Source organism: Bos indicus, chromosome 29 (assembly GCF_029378745.1).
Source record: "Bos indicus isolate NIAB-ARS_2022 breed Sahiwal x Tharparkar chromosome 29, NIAB-ARS_B.indTharparkar_mat_pri_1.0, whole genome shotgun sequence".
In the NCBI taxonomy this organism is placed as follows: Eukaryota; Metazoa; Chordata; class Mammalia; order Artiodactyla; family Bovidae; genus Bos; species Bos indicus.
This window is the reverse complement of record NC_091788.1, coordinates 47,775,939-47,791,416: the sequence shown is the minus strand read 5'-3', so window position 1 is coordinate 47,791,416 and position 15,478 is coordinate 47,775,939. Positions and strand designations below refer to the sequence as shown.

The window sequence follows — 15,478 nt, the reverse complement described above, 5'->3', positions numbered from 1 at the left end:
CCAACCCTACAGCTGAACTCACCGAGACCTTCCAGGTAACCAAAGCCCCACCAGAGGGGTGGTCCCTGCTGAGCACAAGAGGCCCCGACCTCGGGGTCAAGGTGGAACGAGGGCCGTTAAGCATGCTTGGTTGCTTTCATTCGAAAGTAGCATCAAAGATGAGAGTGTTCATACCTGCTCCCCGGTCAGTAGCTTTCTAGTCTGAGTACCGCGAAAACCTTCTCGTCACCAGACCCAAAGCGTTCACCGTTTAAGGATTGGGTAGTGAAAGTGAAAGTGAAAGTGAAAGAGGGGCTTCCCTGGTGGCTCAGACAGTAAAGCGTCTGCCCAGAATGCGGGAGGTTCGATCACTGGGTCGGGAAGATCCCCTGGAGAAGGAAATGGCAACCCACTCCAGTATTCTTGCCTGGAAAATCCCACGGACAGAAGAGCCTGGTAGGTTACGGTCACAATAAAATAGCAAACTAACACCACCTTCTATTTGGAACATTCTCCATGGACTCACGGCTCCCTAAGTCAGCCTGCTGACTACGTTCTCTGCTCTGAACATGCTGTAGAGACTTGGTCTGCTTCTTGGTTAACTTGCACAGTGACAGTTCCTCGGGCTGGGGCCTGACCCCCCAGTGTTCACGGAAGGAGGGCCCCCACCCACTCACGCACAGAGAGGTAAGCAGACCGTGCGGAGCGCCAGCAAGTCCGCCGAGAAGCTGAGGGGCCGACGGATGGTCCCCAGGCTCACCAAGGCCGTCGCTGCACACTGCGCGCTTTCTGCAGGCCAGGTGAGCTGACCTTCTGCTTTGCCCGGGAAACATCCCCTGAGAAAGACTCTCTGGCTTTGCCAAGGAGGGGAGCTCCAGAAACCAGTGTGATGGTCACTGAGTTCAGCGCACCAGGGCCCCCGGGGGATCAGCCTGGCCAACCTCCTCACTTGACAAGTTGAGAAACCGAGGCCCTGAGAAGCCGAAGTCGAGCTCCAGGGAGGCTCCTGGGGGAGCTTCGTCCTCTGCCCAGCGTCCCAGGGGAGGACCTGACCCGAGCAGGAAATGACCCCACCGGTCAGGGCGGAGAAGCCCAGCCCCTCCTCTGCGGCAGCGGTGGGGGCGTGTGCGGGTCTGGGCTCTCTCGGCTCAACCAGGAGGGTGTCAGCACTGCCCTCTGCTGCGAGCAGCTGAAGGCGGCCGCCGTCCCGCCCGCCCCCGCCCGTCCAGGAGCGGGGACACTTACGTCCTCGTCCCGCTCCAGCTCCAGGCCGGCCTCCACCAGGTTGCCCTCGTACTCCTCCCGGCGGAAGCGCTTGTCATCTTCGTGGTAGTCCAGCGGCGGCTCGGGCTCGCCCGCGCCCAGGGGGCCCGCCTTCCCGGGCAGGGGCTGGTCCTGCCGGGCGCTACGGGCGGCCGGGCCCGCGTCGCCGTGCTGGGCCCTCCTGGCCAGCGTCCTGCCGCCCGAGGCCCTCTTGTGATGGTACACCAGGACATAGTCCACCTTGCGCTTGCCGTCGCGGAAGTACAGGCCGTACTTGCACTCGGCGTCCGGGTCCACGGACAAGGAGTTCAGCAGCTGTGGGGAGGAGACAACCGCTGCCATCAGGGGCTCGGGATGGGCCTGCGGAGGGGAGCGCCTGGCCCAGCCACCGGCCACCCCGCCCACCCTCTCACTGCCGCCCTCTGATGGCAGGGGCCCAGACGCCTGAGCACACTGCAGAAGTCCCTGCCTTCCAGGGCCTGGGCATTCAGGAGGAGCCGTCCCTGCTCACAGCATGTGCAGATGCCAACCTTGGATGCTCTCACGCAAGGGCATCCCGGCTCTGTGGAGAAGGGGTGTGGGCTGCCTGGGGAGGACCAGTGGCTCGAACAGGGTGTGGAGTCTGCAGGGCCAACCTCTCGGGGGTGCTCCTCTCACATAGGGTCCCGGGCGGAGTGGAGCAGACCGCATCTGCTTGTTGTGACTCGGATGGCCAGTGAACCTGGTGACGGCGTGTCGAGGTGACCGCCAGCCCGTTACAGTCCTCACCCAGCCTGGCTCTGCCACTAATGAGCCATGCAGTCAGGGGCCAGGCACCTGCTGTGTTAGATGGGGTTCTCCCAGATCGACTCCCAGACCCTGAGTCGAGAATTTGGGTTCAGCGGGTGGTCTCAGGGGCCAGAGCGAGGGCAGAGGTGGTAGAGGTGGCATCAGGGCTGGGGGGAGCTGCACACGCAGTCCTTCCTCAGTTTCCCCCTCTGCCTGTCCAGGGGGCCAAGGAGATGGAGCCTGGGGGCAGGGCTCAAAGTCCAGGCACCCCCATGGGCACCATAGTGCATGGCTTCCGTGGAAATCACACCCGGCTCTCAAACTCCCGCGGGAGTCAGATGGTTGTTGAGGGTCTTAGGTTCCCCAGCAAGCTGGTCTCGGGAATAAGAGAAAATAAAATCACTCCAGGAAGAGGCCTTATTTTGCACCATTCAGAGTCCTGGGAGCTGGGCTGGGGCTAAGAAGCCGGGTCCACGGCCCGTGCCAGGAGGGCTGGGGGGCGGAAGGAGGTCCATTTCCCCTCCCCCAGCCGAGGACAGAGACCATGGATCACCCCAGCATCTTTGGTGGGTCATGGTGGACAGGCGGGAAAAAGTTGTTCACCTCCATCTGTCGGGGAAACTGAGGCCTGGTGAGGGGCACCTGAAGCGACAGTGCAGGCGGGCTGAGTCCAGCCTGGAGTCCTGGCTGCACCCAGGGACCCCCACCCAAAAGCACCAGGGACTTCCCAGTACAGCTCCACCCTCTCATGCAGTCCCTGCTCGAGGGCCACTATAATCAGACTTACTGGATCTGGAGGAAGGTGGGGCTCTGGCGAGTGAAGCGGTCAGCCCTTACTGCCCTTGCTGACCCCTCATGGGCTGCTCCACTGGACACTGTGAGTGTCAGTGCAGCCGCCCAGCTGAGCCACGGTGCCCAGCCCCCTGCTCCCAGAACCACAGCGAAGGGTAAGGTCAGGGTGGAGGGGGGTTTGGGGCAACGAGAGCCCTCAGGTACATCCAGGCTTGGTCCCTCTCCAGCTATGAGCCCTGGGGGACACTCTACCTGCTCTGTGCTTCGGTTTCCAGCTCTGTAAAATGGGTGGATAACAGAAGCTGCCCTCACCAGCAGCTGGGAGGACTCGCTGAGTTAAAAAGCTCCGGGTCTGGGTGGACCCTCCCTCTAACTCTTGGGACAGGCACCCAGAGGCCGTCCCATCTCCCAGCCCTCCATCCCGGTGCCGACGGCAGGCGCTCATTCCCCTGGATATCCCAAGAGGGGCAGAGAAACGCACTGTCACGGAGAGCTGGCAGAGAAGGGGTTCCTTCTCCTTGCAAGGGGGGTGGGCAGAAAAGCCAGAAGGCCGCCCAGGGCAGGTTGAAGACACTGGCCAGTGCTCTGGAATGAAGCTGCTGCCGGCGGGCAGGGTGAGCGCGTGGGAGGCGGTCAGAGCCAGGTGGACACGCAGGCTCCAGGCAGGCAGGGCTGAAGGGCACACGGCCTGCTGCCAGCATCCTGGGCACACCAGACTCCCAGCGTCTCTACAGGGGGTTCCTCCTTATTTTCCAAACGGGCAACTCAGATCTCCTGAGCTGACCCAGGGGCCGTGTGTGGTGCCCGAGGGTGGGAGTGCTCATCCTGGTCTCCTGCCTGCGCCATCCTCCCCAGTCTCCTCCCCCACCTCCCCCCACAGGAGTCAGGGTGCCTCATCCCCTCCTCCCTGTCTTTTTAAATGCTCGGCATTAAGCGCTCGGTTCTGGAATGAATGTATGTGTGTGTGAATGAATGACACAGGCGTGGGTTTTGCACATTGCCTCTGGTAGGGGCCACCAGATCAAGCATATGGAAGCTGGGACCCAGCCAGACCAGAGTTTAGACACTACACCCCCACTCCTGAGCTCTAAGACTCAATTTTTCCATCTGCAAAATGGGGACAAAAACATCTCCTCGACTGAGGTCATGGGATGCTTGTGAGGACCGAGTGTGATGGGAGAACTGAATGGATTTTGAAGATGAACCCCTGAGCTGCTCCAGAAAGAAAAGTGAAAGTGTTAGTTGCTCAGTCATGTCTAACTCTTTGGGACCCCTGGACTGTAGCCGGCCAGGCCCCTCTGTCCATGGGGACTCTCCAGGCAAGAATACTGGAGTGGGAGGCCATTCCCTTCTCCAGGGGATCTTCCTGATCCAGGGATCGAACCTGGGTCTCCTGCATTGCAGGCAGATTCTTTACCCTCCGAGTCACCAGGGAAGTCCAAGGAAGGTAGAAAGATGGCTCCTTGAGGTGACTGGAGAAGAGGGCAGGGGCCAAAGTTCCCCTTCACATTAGGTATGTCCTGGCCCAAGCACCATGAACAGGGAGAGGGCAGCCTACCTGCCTCTCCAGCTTCCTCTACCCGCCTCTCCAAACTCTTAAGAAAGGACAGAGGAGGAGAGTGGAGTCTTGAGTCCACACCTTGGTTGCTGCACTGGGGGCCCATGTATTCTTTCTTTATATTTATTTTTTTATTGCAGTATAGCTTGGGAATGAGTATAGATCTACAAGGCTGTGTTAATTTTTGCTGTACAGCAAAGTGATTCAGTTATACATATATACAGTCTTTTTGCAAAATATTATTTTCCATTAGGGTTTGTCACAGGATATGGACATTGTTCCCTGTGCTGTACAGTAGGACCTTGCTGTTATAAACCTGCATCTGCTAACCCCAGTCTCCCACTCCATCCTTCCCCTCCCCCTTGACAACCACAGCCTGTTCTCTATACCCAGAACCCAGTGCATTCTTTAATTTGGCTTCTTACCTGGAGTTGGAGCTCCAGGAACTGAATTCACTCATTCGTGTGCGATAGACCAAGTCAGGGCATGTCTCAAGGATCATTCTAAGAGAACCTGCTACAGTCACTTTTTCCAAAAATGGGGAAAATGAAATCAGTGACCTGAAAATTTTCTTTCCATCTTGGGACTCTCTGAATTTCAACTCCAATCTGGACATCACTCTGAAACACTTTTACTCCAAAAAAGTTTAAATTAAATCACTCGCATTGCATATTAACTTATGGGCTAATTCCGTGATCCATAAACAGATCGTCTCCAACAGCAGATAAAGAGGACGCGCTCTTATCTCCCAGGCAGGCAGATGCCAGCCTGTCTCCGGGGTGTCTGGGCTTGTTGGGACACAGATTCAAGGCCACTGACAGTCCATAGTGTGAAGGAAGAAAGTAGAAACACTCAAAGATTAACACAAAGAAAACTTCATGAAATGAGTTGCACCCACCAATCTGGGCTCTAACTTTTGAGTTATCTCTTACACCTCTTTCTACAGGAACAAGGAAATGACCTTTACCCTTGAACTTGGGAATGAGAATGAGGAGAGGCACAGACAAGGAGGCTGGGGCAGGGTTTATTCTGATGGCCTATGTAAATGACGTTGACACCCCCAGGATGGGATGCAAGTCTGGGAACCGGATGGGGACTTTCTGAAAGCAGTCCACACCCTCTGGGCTTCATCTGCAAGGAGCCGCCTTTGCTGGGTGACTCAGGGTAGTGAATGAACAACAATCATTGGCATGAGCAGTCTTGGGGATGCCCTGCGAGGCTCTCCCTGGCACAGCGCCTGCCCAGCAGCACAGACAGGCCCCCGGCTCCTGGAGCCGCTGTGTCCAGCCTCCCTGAGGCCATCTCTCTCCGGTGGGACACTGCTCAGCCCGCTTTCCTGTGGCCATGTGCCCCTGATTCACAGGCCTGCAAGCCCATCATACCTGGAACCTCCCCACAGTAAGAGCTGTGCGCAAAGGAAGACTCACCAGTCTCCTCTGGGCTTATCTACTTGTTTCTGGATGGTGGAGACCTTGAAGGAAGGGCCGAGTGGCCTCTCTGCAGACTTTGTGGTTTGGGGGGAGTAGAGAGGGGAGTTCTAGATGGGGGTGGGCCATGGGTCCCTGAAGTAAAGCTCCAGAGCCCAGGGGCATCTGTTAAGAGCTCCATTTTTCATTTCACAACCTGTCTCTCTCAAGTTGAATCTGGTCAACCTCTGGAATGTCTGTTTCTCTTCATTATCTTGGCTGCCACCCCTATCTCATGCCTCCTAACCCGTGCACCCCTCCTTCCCACCTGTGAGTCTTCATATACGCCATTTCTTTGTACTGAAGGCCCCACCCCACCCAATTATGGATATAACCGGCCCCCTCTCCTCCAGAATGTTCATCCCTCCAGCAGGCTGTCCCTGGAAACCCGCCTCTGTGTCTTGGCTCTTCCGAGCTCACCTCCCAGCTGGTTGGTGACACAAGACAGTCATCTGCCCCCCTCTGGCCCCTGCTTTTTCATCTGCCGGAACAACACCTACCCTCCATGGCTACCGAGGGAGTGAAATGAGTTAACACACGGCGACTGGCCCATCGCCCTGGAAGCATCCCTTGTCGCTGTCCTGGGTAACCTCCACTACTGCTCCTTGAGCCCCAGCTGGGCGGGGTCCCCTGCTCGTCCCCTCTGGGGGTGCCCAGGATCCCACAGGGCCCGGCACACAGCAGACACACACAGTGTGGGCTGAAGCGATAACCGCTAAGCTTCCAAGGCCACCACCAACAGCGGTCCCTAACACTCCCAGCATTTTGGAGCAGGCCCAGCTGTAAAAGACACCCCAAAGCCCGTGGGAGCCCAGTTGTGATCTGAGGCTGGGGGTCTCTGCCTTTCCTGGAACATACGCCACCGGCACCTCCCTGGATGCCCCCACCGACTCCAGCAGAGGCTAGAGAGGCAGGCAGGAATAACCCTGGACTTGGTTAGAGCAGAACAGGGCAGCTGGGGCTTCCGCATCTCCCGGGGAGGGGCCCCGGCTGTGCTTGGCGGAAGGGGGGAGACAGGGGAGTCTATTTTCTGGCCCCAGAGCCAGCAGAGTCAGCGGGGCTCCCTGGCTGAGGCACTGGTCTCAGCCCTTTCCTCTTCTGGCAAACTTTGTTCCAACTTTAAGCCAAAACCCTCAAGGGCGAATTCTGACCTGGGATCAGAGGAGACCCCGCTAGGGTCTCGTGGTCACCTGGTCGGGTAGGTGCTGGCCCACACGGCCTGGCTACCATCCAGGCCAGGCGCAAACGCGGGGTTGGGGACCCGGGCGAGCGCGGAAAGACCGACCGGCCCGGCGCCTGCTGCCCGGGGTGTGGGGAGCTCCCAGGCCGGGCATCCCGCACGGAGGCGCGCGGCTGTGGCCCGAGGCTGACGGCGCGGTGGGGCCTGGAGGCTGCCACCCTCCCCGGGCGAGGCGGCTTCCCCACCCCCACCCGTTGCCCCAAATCGGCACCAACGGGAAGGCAGCGTCCCACCCGGGGCCCTAGCCGCGGGCTCGCGCTCGAGCTGGGGGCGAAGCGGCTGCGGGCGGGGTCTCGGGGCCGAGGTGGGTGGGCGCGTGCCTGCGGCGGGGCCCACGTGCGCCGCTGGGCGCCCCCCAAGCGCCTAGAGCCCGGCGGACCCAGCGCCTCCCGTCCCGCCCTCCCCGGGCGCGGCGCAGGTGCGCGGCCCTCCCTGGCCATCGCGGCTGGCGGCCGCCCGCACTCACCGTGCCCTCGGACGGCAGGTAGCCGATGTCCTCGATGGCGCAGATGTTGATGATGTGGACGCTGCGGTCCTCGGCCGGGAGCGTCGAGTACTTCTCGTTGACCCTCATCGCGGCCGCCTGTGCGCCGGGACCGCCGGGCGGCGCGCCCTCCCCATCCACGGCCCCGGCGGCCTCTGCAAGCGGACAGGCGGCGTTCGGGCGCGCTGGCTCGCAGGGGGCCGGGCCTCCCGCTCCGCCCGCCGCCCGCGTCGCCCGGCCCCGGCCCGGCCCCGGCCCGGCCCCGGCCCCGCGCGCCGCGGTGCAGGAGCGCCCACCCTGCGGGTCCCGTGCCCGCTCGGGCCTGAACGCCCCCCCGGCTTCCTTCGCCTTCAAGAAAGATACCAGCGCTGTGCGCTCGCTTATGCCGGGGCGGCGTCCACGCGGGTCAGATTTTCCGTAGAAATTTAAACACAGGAAGAAAGTATTCCATTCCTGCGGAGCCCCACCAAGTTTTATTTTTATCCGAGGAAAGTGCCCCTCGAGCTGCTTTTGACGGAGGCCAGGGTGTCACAGCAGGGAGGGAACGTCCACTAGCCCCCACCTTCAAGAAAAGTCCTGCTGCGGGTCACCTTGCAGCCGAGAGAGACACTTCTGAGGTTGGAGTCACTAATGCTCTCCCTGCCTCTTCCCGCTCCACCCCTGGCTGACTCCTGGTGGCCACTCAGCTCTCACCTCCTCCTGGGAGCCTCCCCTGCTTGCTGCGTGCCCGCCCTGTCCAGCTCCTCCCCGAAGCCCCCACTTACCGAATATTTAGTACTTTTGTGCCCAACCATGAGCAGAGTCTGGAACACAGTTCATCTCATAGAACCCACAGCCTGAGCCTCCTGTTGCAGAGGGGGCTGGGGGTTTCAGAGGCCAAGAACAGGGGGTGGGCCCCTGCAGAGCTGCCTGCACTCCTTGTGTGATCTCTGCTACCTCCCTGAGGGATGGGGAAGGTGGCTTTGATCTCTCTCCTCCCTGGGCTAGCAGGGGCCCGGCCCCTGGTAGGTGTTCCTGGGTCATTTTTAATCCTCCGTCCCTGCAGGAGGGGGATGAAGGTCTCCAGAGGCAGCCATGCTCCGCTTTAGCCTTTGGGGTTCACACTAGCAACCCTGCCCAGTGGGGATGGTATCTCCTTTTTTCCTGCCTCTCCATTTCCCGTTTGTTCCTCTAGGTATGTTCCGAATGCCACTTCCTCCAGAAAGCCACCCTGGACGGCCCCTCACTCAGGCCCAAGAGCGTGTCTATACCTCGACGACAGCACTTTCTTTACTCCGCTTGGTCTTGCAGTGGGTTCCTGCAGTTGCTGCTGTGACACAGTCCATGAGTCAGAGTCGGAACCACTGAGCGACCAGCACTTTCACTGGTTTCATTTTCCATACAGTTGATGCTCAATAGTTGCACGGCCGGAAAAGCAGAGACATTATTTTGCCAACAAAGGTTCGTCTAGTCAAGGCTATGGTTTTTCCTGTGGTCATGTATGGATGTGAGAGTTGGACTGTGAAGAAGGCTGAGCGCCAAAGAATTGATGCTTTTGAACTGTGGTGTTGGAGAAGACTCTTGAGAGTCCCTTGGACTGCAAGGAGATCCAACCAGTCCATTCTGAAGGAGATCAGCCCTGGGATTTCTTTGGAAGGAATGATGCTAAAGCTGAAACTCCAGTACTTTGGCCACCTCATGTGAAGAGTTGACTCATTGGAAAAGACTCTGATGCTGGGAGGGATTGGGGGCAGGAGGAGAAGGGGACGACAGAGGATGAGATGGCTGGATGGCATCACTGACTCGATGGATGTGAGTCTGAGTGAACTCCGGGAGTTGGTGTTGGACAGGGAGGCCTGGCGTGCTGCAATTCACGGGGTCACAAAGAGTCTGACACGACTGAGCGACTGATCTGATGTGATCTGAGGAGCATTCGGGGTCTACAGAAATGATGGCAAGCTGCCTTCTAAGGTCCTGGTAGCAGCAGCCTGTTTTGGCTTCAAGAATGGATTCTGGGATCGGACAGGATGGGGTGGGGGAGACGGGGTTGGGGAGACGGGGTGGCTTCTGTTTCCGCTCTGGCACTGTCCAGCCCTGTGACCTTGGGCCAGTCTCCTTAAACCTCATGGAGCCTCCGTCTTCTCCCGTGAATGTCTAGCGTGTGTGAGCTCAGTCCTGGGCTGCGGGGAGCAGCGCTGGGCAGTGGCGGCCATGGTCAAGATCACTACTCCTGTCATCTTGTCATTGCCATGACCTTCTCCCCTCCCCCATTCAGGCTCAAGTCTGTCAGTTTCTTGAACTTGGAGAAAAGCAAGAAGGTTACTCCATCCTTGGGCTGGCCTTGCCAACAGGAGCTGAGTGGCACTAAAGGACTCTTTGCCTACTACACCTTGGACAGCTAGAGTTGGTTTGGAGAAGTGTGCTGGCTGCCCAAAGGCCCATCAGAAACAGTTTTCCACGGTCTCTGCCACACCTGGGAGATCTTGCCCCTTAAAGTTCAGGTTTTTGAGATTGGGAAGACTCATCACACACACACAGAGGATTATGTAACTTCCTTCATCCTTCTTGGTAAACCACCAGGACTGGGTAACCTTAATGTACCATCTTTCTAAATTCATTTTTAAGTGGCAAAGAGTCTTGCTGACGTCAGTGAGATACAGTTTGTGAAGAAAGAGCGAAAAGGTAATTCCTCGGCTCTGGGGACATTGACATTCCCACACGTTTGGGAGGTGATGCTTGACCACTGACCCGGGACGGGCTCTGGGGCTTGTGCCTGAGACCCGGGGGCTGCAGGGAGGGGACCGTGTCTTAGGCTGGGCAGCTCCCTGTGTCCTCCCAGGCCAGTGCTCCCTGCGGCATCACCTCAAAGGCTGTGTTTCTCCTCTTGTCTCTGTGGTTCATGCCTTCGCGTGTTCAAGCTATCTGCTTGCCTGTACAGCATCCCTTTCTCCGCTGCACATCAGTAGATGTCCCTGTTCTGCTCCCCTCCCTCATCCGTTTCCTCCTGCCCCCTCTCCTAGTCTTCCCAGGAGGATGGTGTAGAGGTGCTTCATCAAAAGGAGGGGAAGTGCCCAGAGCAGGTACAAGGATGTGTCAGCCGGGACCAACTCTGACTGCGGGCTGCTTACGGCCTGGACCAGGGGCGGAGGTGGGGTTGTGGCTCTTGGATCTGGGGATCCCAGGGTCCAACAAGAAGTGAAAACGACATTCCCCTCAAATCAGGAAGGGGGATGGGATTCTTCTAGAGAGATGCGTCAAGAAGTAGTGCGAGTAGAAGGACTTCGCACGCACGCATGCTAAGTCGCTCCAGTTGTGTCCGACGCTTTGCGACAACATGGACTGTATCCCGCCAGGCCCCTCTGTCCATGGGATTCTCCAGGCAAGATACTGCAGTGGGTTGCCACGCCCTCCTCCAGGGGATCTTCCCGACCCAGGGATCGAACCTACATCTCTTATATCTCCTGCACTGGCAGGCAGGTCTTTACCACTAGTGCCCTCCTGGGGAGCCCCAAAGGACTTTAAAGAGTGCCTTGTGTTCTGGTGATGGTTTCTCCTTCTGGGTTCGCTGCCTTCCGTTGGCTGTCTCACGGGCCGTCACGTTGGAATTCTGTCTCTCCTCTGAGTCGCTATTTGCTTATAAACAGATTTTCTAGATAAACTGTTGCATCGACTTTGCGTTTTCTTCTTTTTTGACTCAGTGATTCTCATGGTTGAAAATCCACGGGGACTGGTTTCACCAGCAGGGTTAATTCTCGTTCACGAGTTACTAAAACCCGGGCTCATTAACTTTTATTATGGGAAGATCTGGACCTCCCGGCTCGCTGTGTTCCACCACCGTGCTGCCCTTTCCTGTCCCTGTGACGTCACCCACCATTGGGCACTTTCGGCTTTGCTGACATTTTTAATAGTCCCCAGGAGTGCAGGCACAAAGTGACAAGGGACACAGGAGAGGAGACTTAGCACACAGCTGGCTGAGGGTCTCCTCTGCAAGAAGCTCTAGAGGGGCTCCTTTCCGCTTTGGAACATCAGTTTCATTTCCTGCACGTCGGGTGTGATCAAGAACGTCTTGCCGTCTGCCTGCCTAGTGCACATGTCTGAGCCTTGCCGGGCGAGCAAATCAAGCTTTGCAGAGCAAGCAGAAGAGGGCATGGTGAGCCCGAGGCAGGGGTCATTCCCGCCAGGGTCTCTCTGATAAGGTGCTCTGCCGGATGGTGTGGGTGGGGATGGGGTCTCTCCGCTTGGCTCTAAACACAGCTGGAGCTGGACCGTAATTTGCCTGGGGGCGGTCCTGTGCCATGTAGGATGCTCAGCAGCCTCCCTGACTCCCTCCCACCCCTCCCTCCCCAGTGTGACAACCAAACACATCTCCAGACATTGTCAGGTGTCCCCTGGGGCAAAACCACTCCCTGTTGAGAACCCTGCTCCCAGGCATCAAAGGGAGACCCAGGAGGTTGATCTTCCCACCTCTGTTTCTCTGATGAGGACGGAAGCCTAGCGAGGTCCTTGGCTTTTTATTAGAGGCTCATGAGGTGGGAGTTTGGGGTTGTTTTTAATAAAATACACAGATGCCTCCCTGTCCCCCAGAGCTGCTCTCATTTGGTGGAGGGGCTGGCAGAATCCAGGGCACGCCAGTCTGCTCTGCCCCTCAGTTCTGGCCATGCCTGCTCGGGGAGCCGTCTTCCCAGGATGGATCTCTGTGCTCAGTGGTGCTAAATAAATGCTGCTGAGTCATGGGCTTCCCGGGTGGGGAGAGGAGCATGGAAGAAGTGAGAAGCTCATGACTCAGGGCTATTGTGAGCGCAGGCCCCCCCATCCTCCGCTAGCTGGGCCCCTCGCCCCCCTTGCCTTGGAATATCCGGTGGGCAATCCCTGTAGAAAGAAATGAATGCCCTACAGGTATATGACCTAACCTGCTAAAACTGACTGGGATGTAATTATCCCCAAGGGAGACATGCCTGGGGCATTTATAACTGAGATACGGTGGGCGGGAGACTGGACCCCTGTCATTTCCTTCCCTTGAATGATGTCAGAACCCTGAGCAGAAGCTGGCGAGCTGCAGCTGGACGGGGACACTCTGCGGGCATGGAGTCTGCCAGCTCAGGGCTCTGGACCGCGGCCAAAGCATGAAGTTCTGTCTGGGGGATTTCCCCCCACAACGGAATCCATGGATGTTGTTTCCATCAGCGGGTTTTCAGACGTTAATCCAAGGCCTGCCTTTTGAGAATTCCTAGGAACTCTAAAAACACGCCCAGGGTAAGTTAGAACCCAGCTCCTCACCTCCTGGAAGCCCTTCTGGCTTGACTGGCACTGCTCATCTCTGTTCTGCTGCCTCCTTCCAGGCACTCAAGCCCATTTCTGCTCCACCCTCCTCATGCCTTCTGCTTTATTTCTGCACTCTTCACCACCCCTCCTATCTTTGGCACAATATAGATTTCCCTGTTTGTTTATTTGTTTAACAAGCAGTGGGGCAGCACTTACTACAAGCCAGAAGCGTGCTAAGCTCTCTGCAAACATCAACTCACATTCTTACAGTGATTACAACCAGCTGCAAGTGGATTCACACAGATGTATCCCCTCCCCAGCCCTGACCCCGCTTGGGGTCCTTTCTTTGGAGATTTGGGGAGAAGTCCAGACCGAGTTTCCAACAGTTCCTTCACACTAGTGATCCTACAGGTATCATGACCCAAATCCCCATGATGATGAAGCTTGAGCATCAGAAATCCCACCCACCAGAGATAGAATGCAGGATAGGACTGGGCCAGCCCTGGACCACCCTGCCCAGCAGAGTGTGGAGACTCTGCTCACAGTATGCTGATTGCCTGCTTCTTAAAATGAAAGCCCCATCCAAAGGCCTAATGTTCCTTCTTGGGGCTTGAAAGAATGAAATAGCTTCAGCCTGCCCTGCTCTGAGTAGCAGCCATTTCCTTTCATCAACGTTCCCCAAGAGAATAAAAGATTTCCAAGTGCCACACACAGGTCACTCTCATCTGGGCTTACACCACACTAGGCGAGCTTTCAGGATCGTGGAGCCCCTGAGAGATGAGAACGAGGTGCTCCGGGCAGAAGGTGGCGTGAGTCCCCAGTCTGCAGAGCTGGGATGTTGCTCAGCCAGTGCCCTTGGGGTGTGTGAACCCAGGGAGTTGCTCTCACCCACACAGCCCAGCCGCCTGCCTCTTCCACACGCACGCGTGCACGTATCGAAGTGCATCACACACATTATTGCCTCCTGCGTTCAGTGGCCACACACAACCCTCTGTTTCCCTAAAGACCCTTATGTCACAGCCTGGGTTGGCTACCTGAGTCTCCTTCTAGAGCGGATCCTCTTGGACTACCCTGTGTGACCTCACATGGCTTCCCCAAAGATCAAGCAAAACCAGAAATCCTTGGACGGAAGACCAGGCTTAGCTGTCGTTATGGGAAGATCCTGGAGCTTTCCTGTGAGATTCCAGAGTCAGAATAAAAGATCTGGGTTTTTGTGGGGCCGTGACCTTTCCCAGGAAAGCTCGCTGTTCCTGTCGTTGTGCCTTCGCTTGTGAGTGGTTCAGGGCAGAGCTTCTGTTTTGTGTCACGACCTCCGCTAGGTCCAGAGCCTCCATCCTGCAGCCGAGCTGCTGGGCTGCCAGCTTCTCTCGGGTACAAGCTCACTGCATCCAGTGTTCTGGGGCTTGCCTGGCTGGACACCTAGCCCAAAGCAAAGACCCGATGTTTTGGGGAGGTGTGAAAGAGCAGATGAACAGGGGCACCAGCTCTTCCTGTCCCAGTGCTGGTGATCAGAACTTGGAACTTCCTCTGGGTTTGGCACCCTGGAACTCATCCTCCTGGTGTAACTTTCTCATGCAATAAAGGAGTAGATTTTAGAGCCTTATGCAACAGCACTGTCCAGTAGGAACGTGATGTGAACCACCGGCAATTTGCAATGCTGAAATAGCTATGCAATATTTCAGTTGCTAAGTCATGTCCGACCCTTTGCGACCGCATGGACTGCAGCACGCCAGGCTTCCCTGTCCTTCACTATCTCCCAGAGTTTGCTCAAATTCATGTCCATTGAGTCGGTGAAGCTCTCTAACCATCTCATCCTCTGCTGTATTACAAGAATAAAAATCATCAGGGAAACTGATAAAATACCGTATGTAGTTTGTTCTATAAAATGTTATCTTTTCAACATGTGATCTGTATAAAAACTGTTGAAGAGCTAGTTGACATTCTTTTTGCCCCGTAAGAATTTGAAATCTAATGTGTGTTTTATGCGTGCACAGAATATCCCAGTTTAGACAAGCCCTGTTTCAAGGGCCTGAACAGCCCAGCTACTGTTACATAGCCCAGCTACATAACAAGAAGCCTTTTCTTATTATGCAGGGCAACTGTGTTGGATGGCTGTTATTTCTGCTTTATGTTTTCTGTGTTTTCTAAGATTTCTGCGATGAACACAAATTAGTTTTATCACCAGGAAAAGGGAGACTATTATGAAAAACTCTGACATACCATACTGCCTGTGGGGTTATATCAGACCCTTTTGATTGAGGAAAAATGGCCACTTTAGGAAACCACCTTTGCTAAGGGCCAATTGGAGACACATTCCTAAAATATTTTGACAGTTTAGTCTTTAATTACAAACCTCTCTGATTACACGGATGGCCACACAGGCTTTTTAGTGGAGGAGGAAAGAGAACTCTCTATTTCCAGACCTGAAAGGCATCATCTGACCCACCGGAGGGCATCCTCCATGGTCCTCAAGCTAAGCACCAGTTCAGCCACGTGTGAGCTGTCTGTGCCCACTACCCGAGCGTGGGAGCAGATGTTGTCTGAGATGCTGGCCCAGAGCATGGGGTGGGGTGTCTTCTCCTGCTGCCCAGAGGACTCCTCGACCCTTGGGCTCCTGGCCCCTGGCTCTTCTGATAGCACTGCCTGGGCTGAAGTGGGGAGGGGTCTTTCATTCACTCACCCATGAC

The 15,478-nt window shown here is 56.7% G+C and overlaps 1 protein-coding gene across 10 annotated transcripts in view; it reads right to left on the bottom strand.

Moving 5' to 3' along the window:
- ANO1 (anoctamin 1) overlaps nt 1–15,478 on the bottom strand; it is a 172,269-nt gene that overhangs the window by 88,368 nt on the left and 68,423 nt on the right. For 9 of the 10 annotated variants that reach the window (XM_070782481.1, XM_070782482.1, XM_070782483.1 and 6 more), the window contains exons 2-3: nt 7,533–7,705; nt 1,225–1,557 (exon numbers count right to left, since the gene is read on the bottom strand). In XM_070782481.1, the coding sequence (XP_070638582.1) occupies nt 1,225–1,557; nt 7,533–7,705 (506 nt within the window). Of the gene's footprint in view, nt 1–1,224; nt 1,558–7,532; nt 7,706–8,112; nt 8,215–15,478 lie in introns of those variants that run through there. The other variant, XM_070782490.1, reaches the window with a different exon arrangement.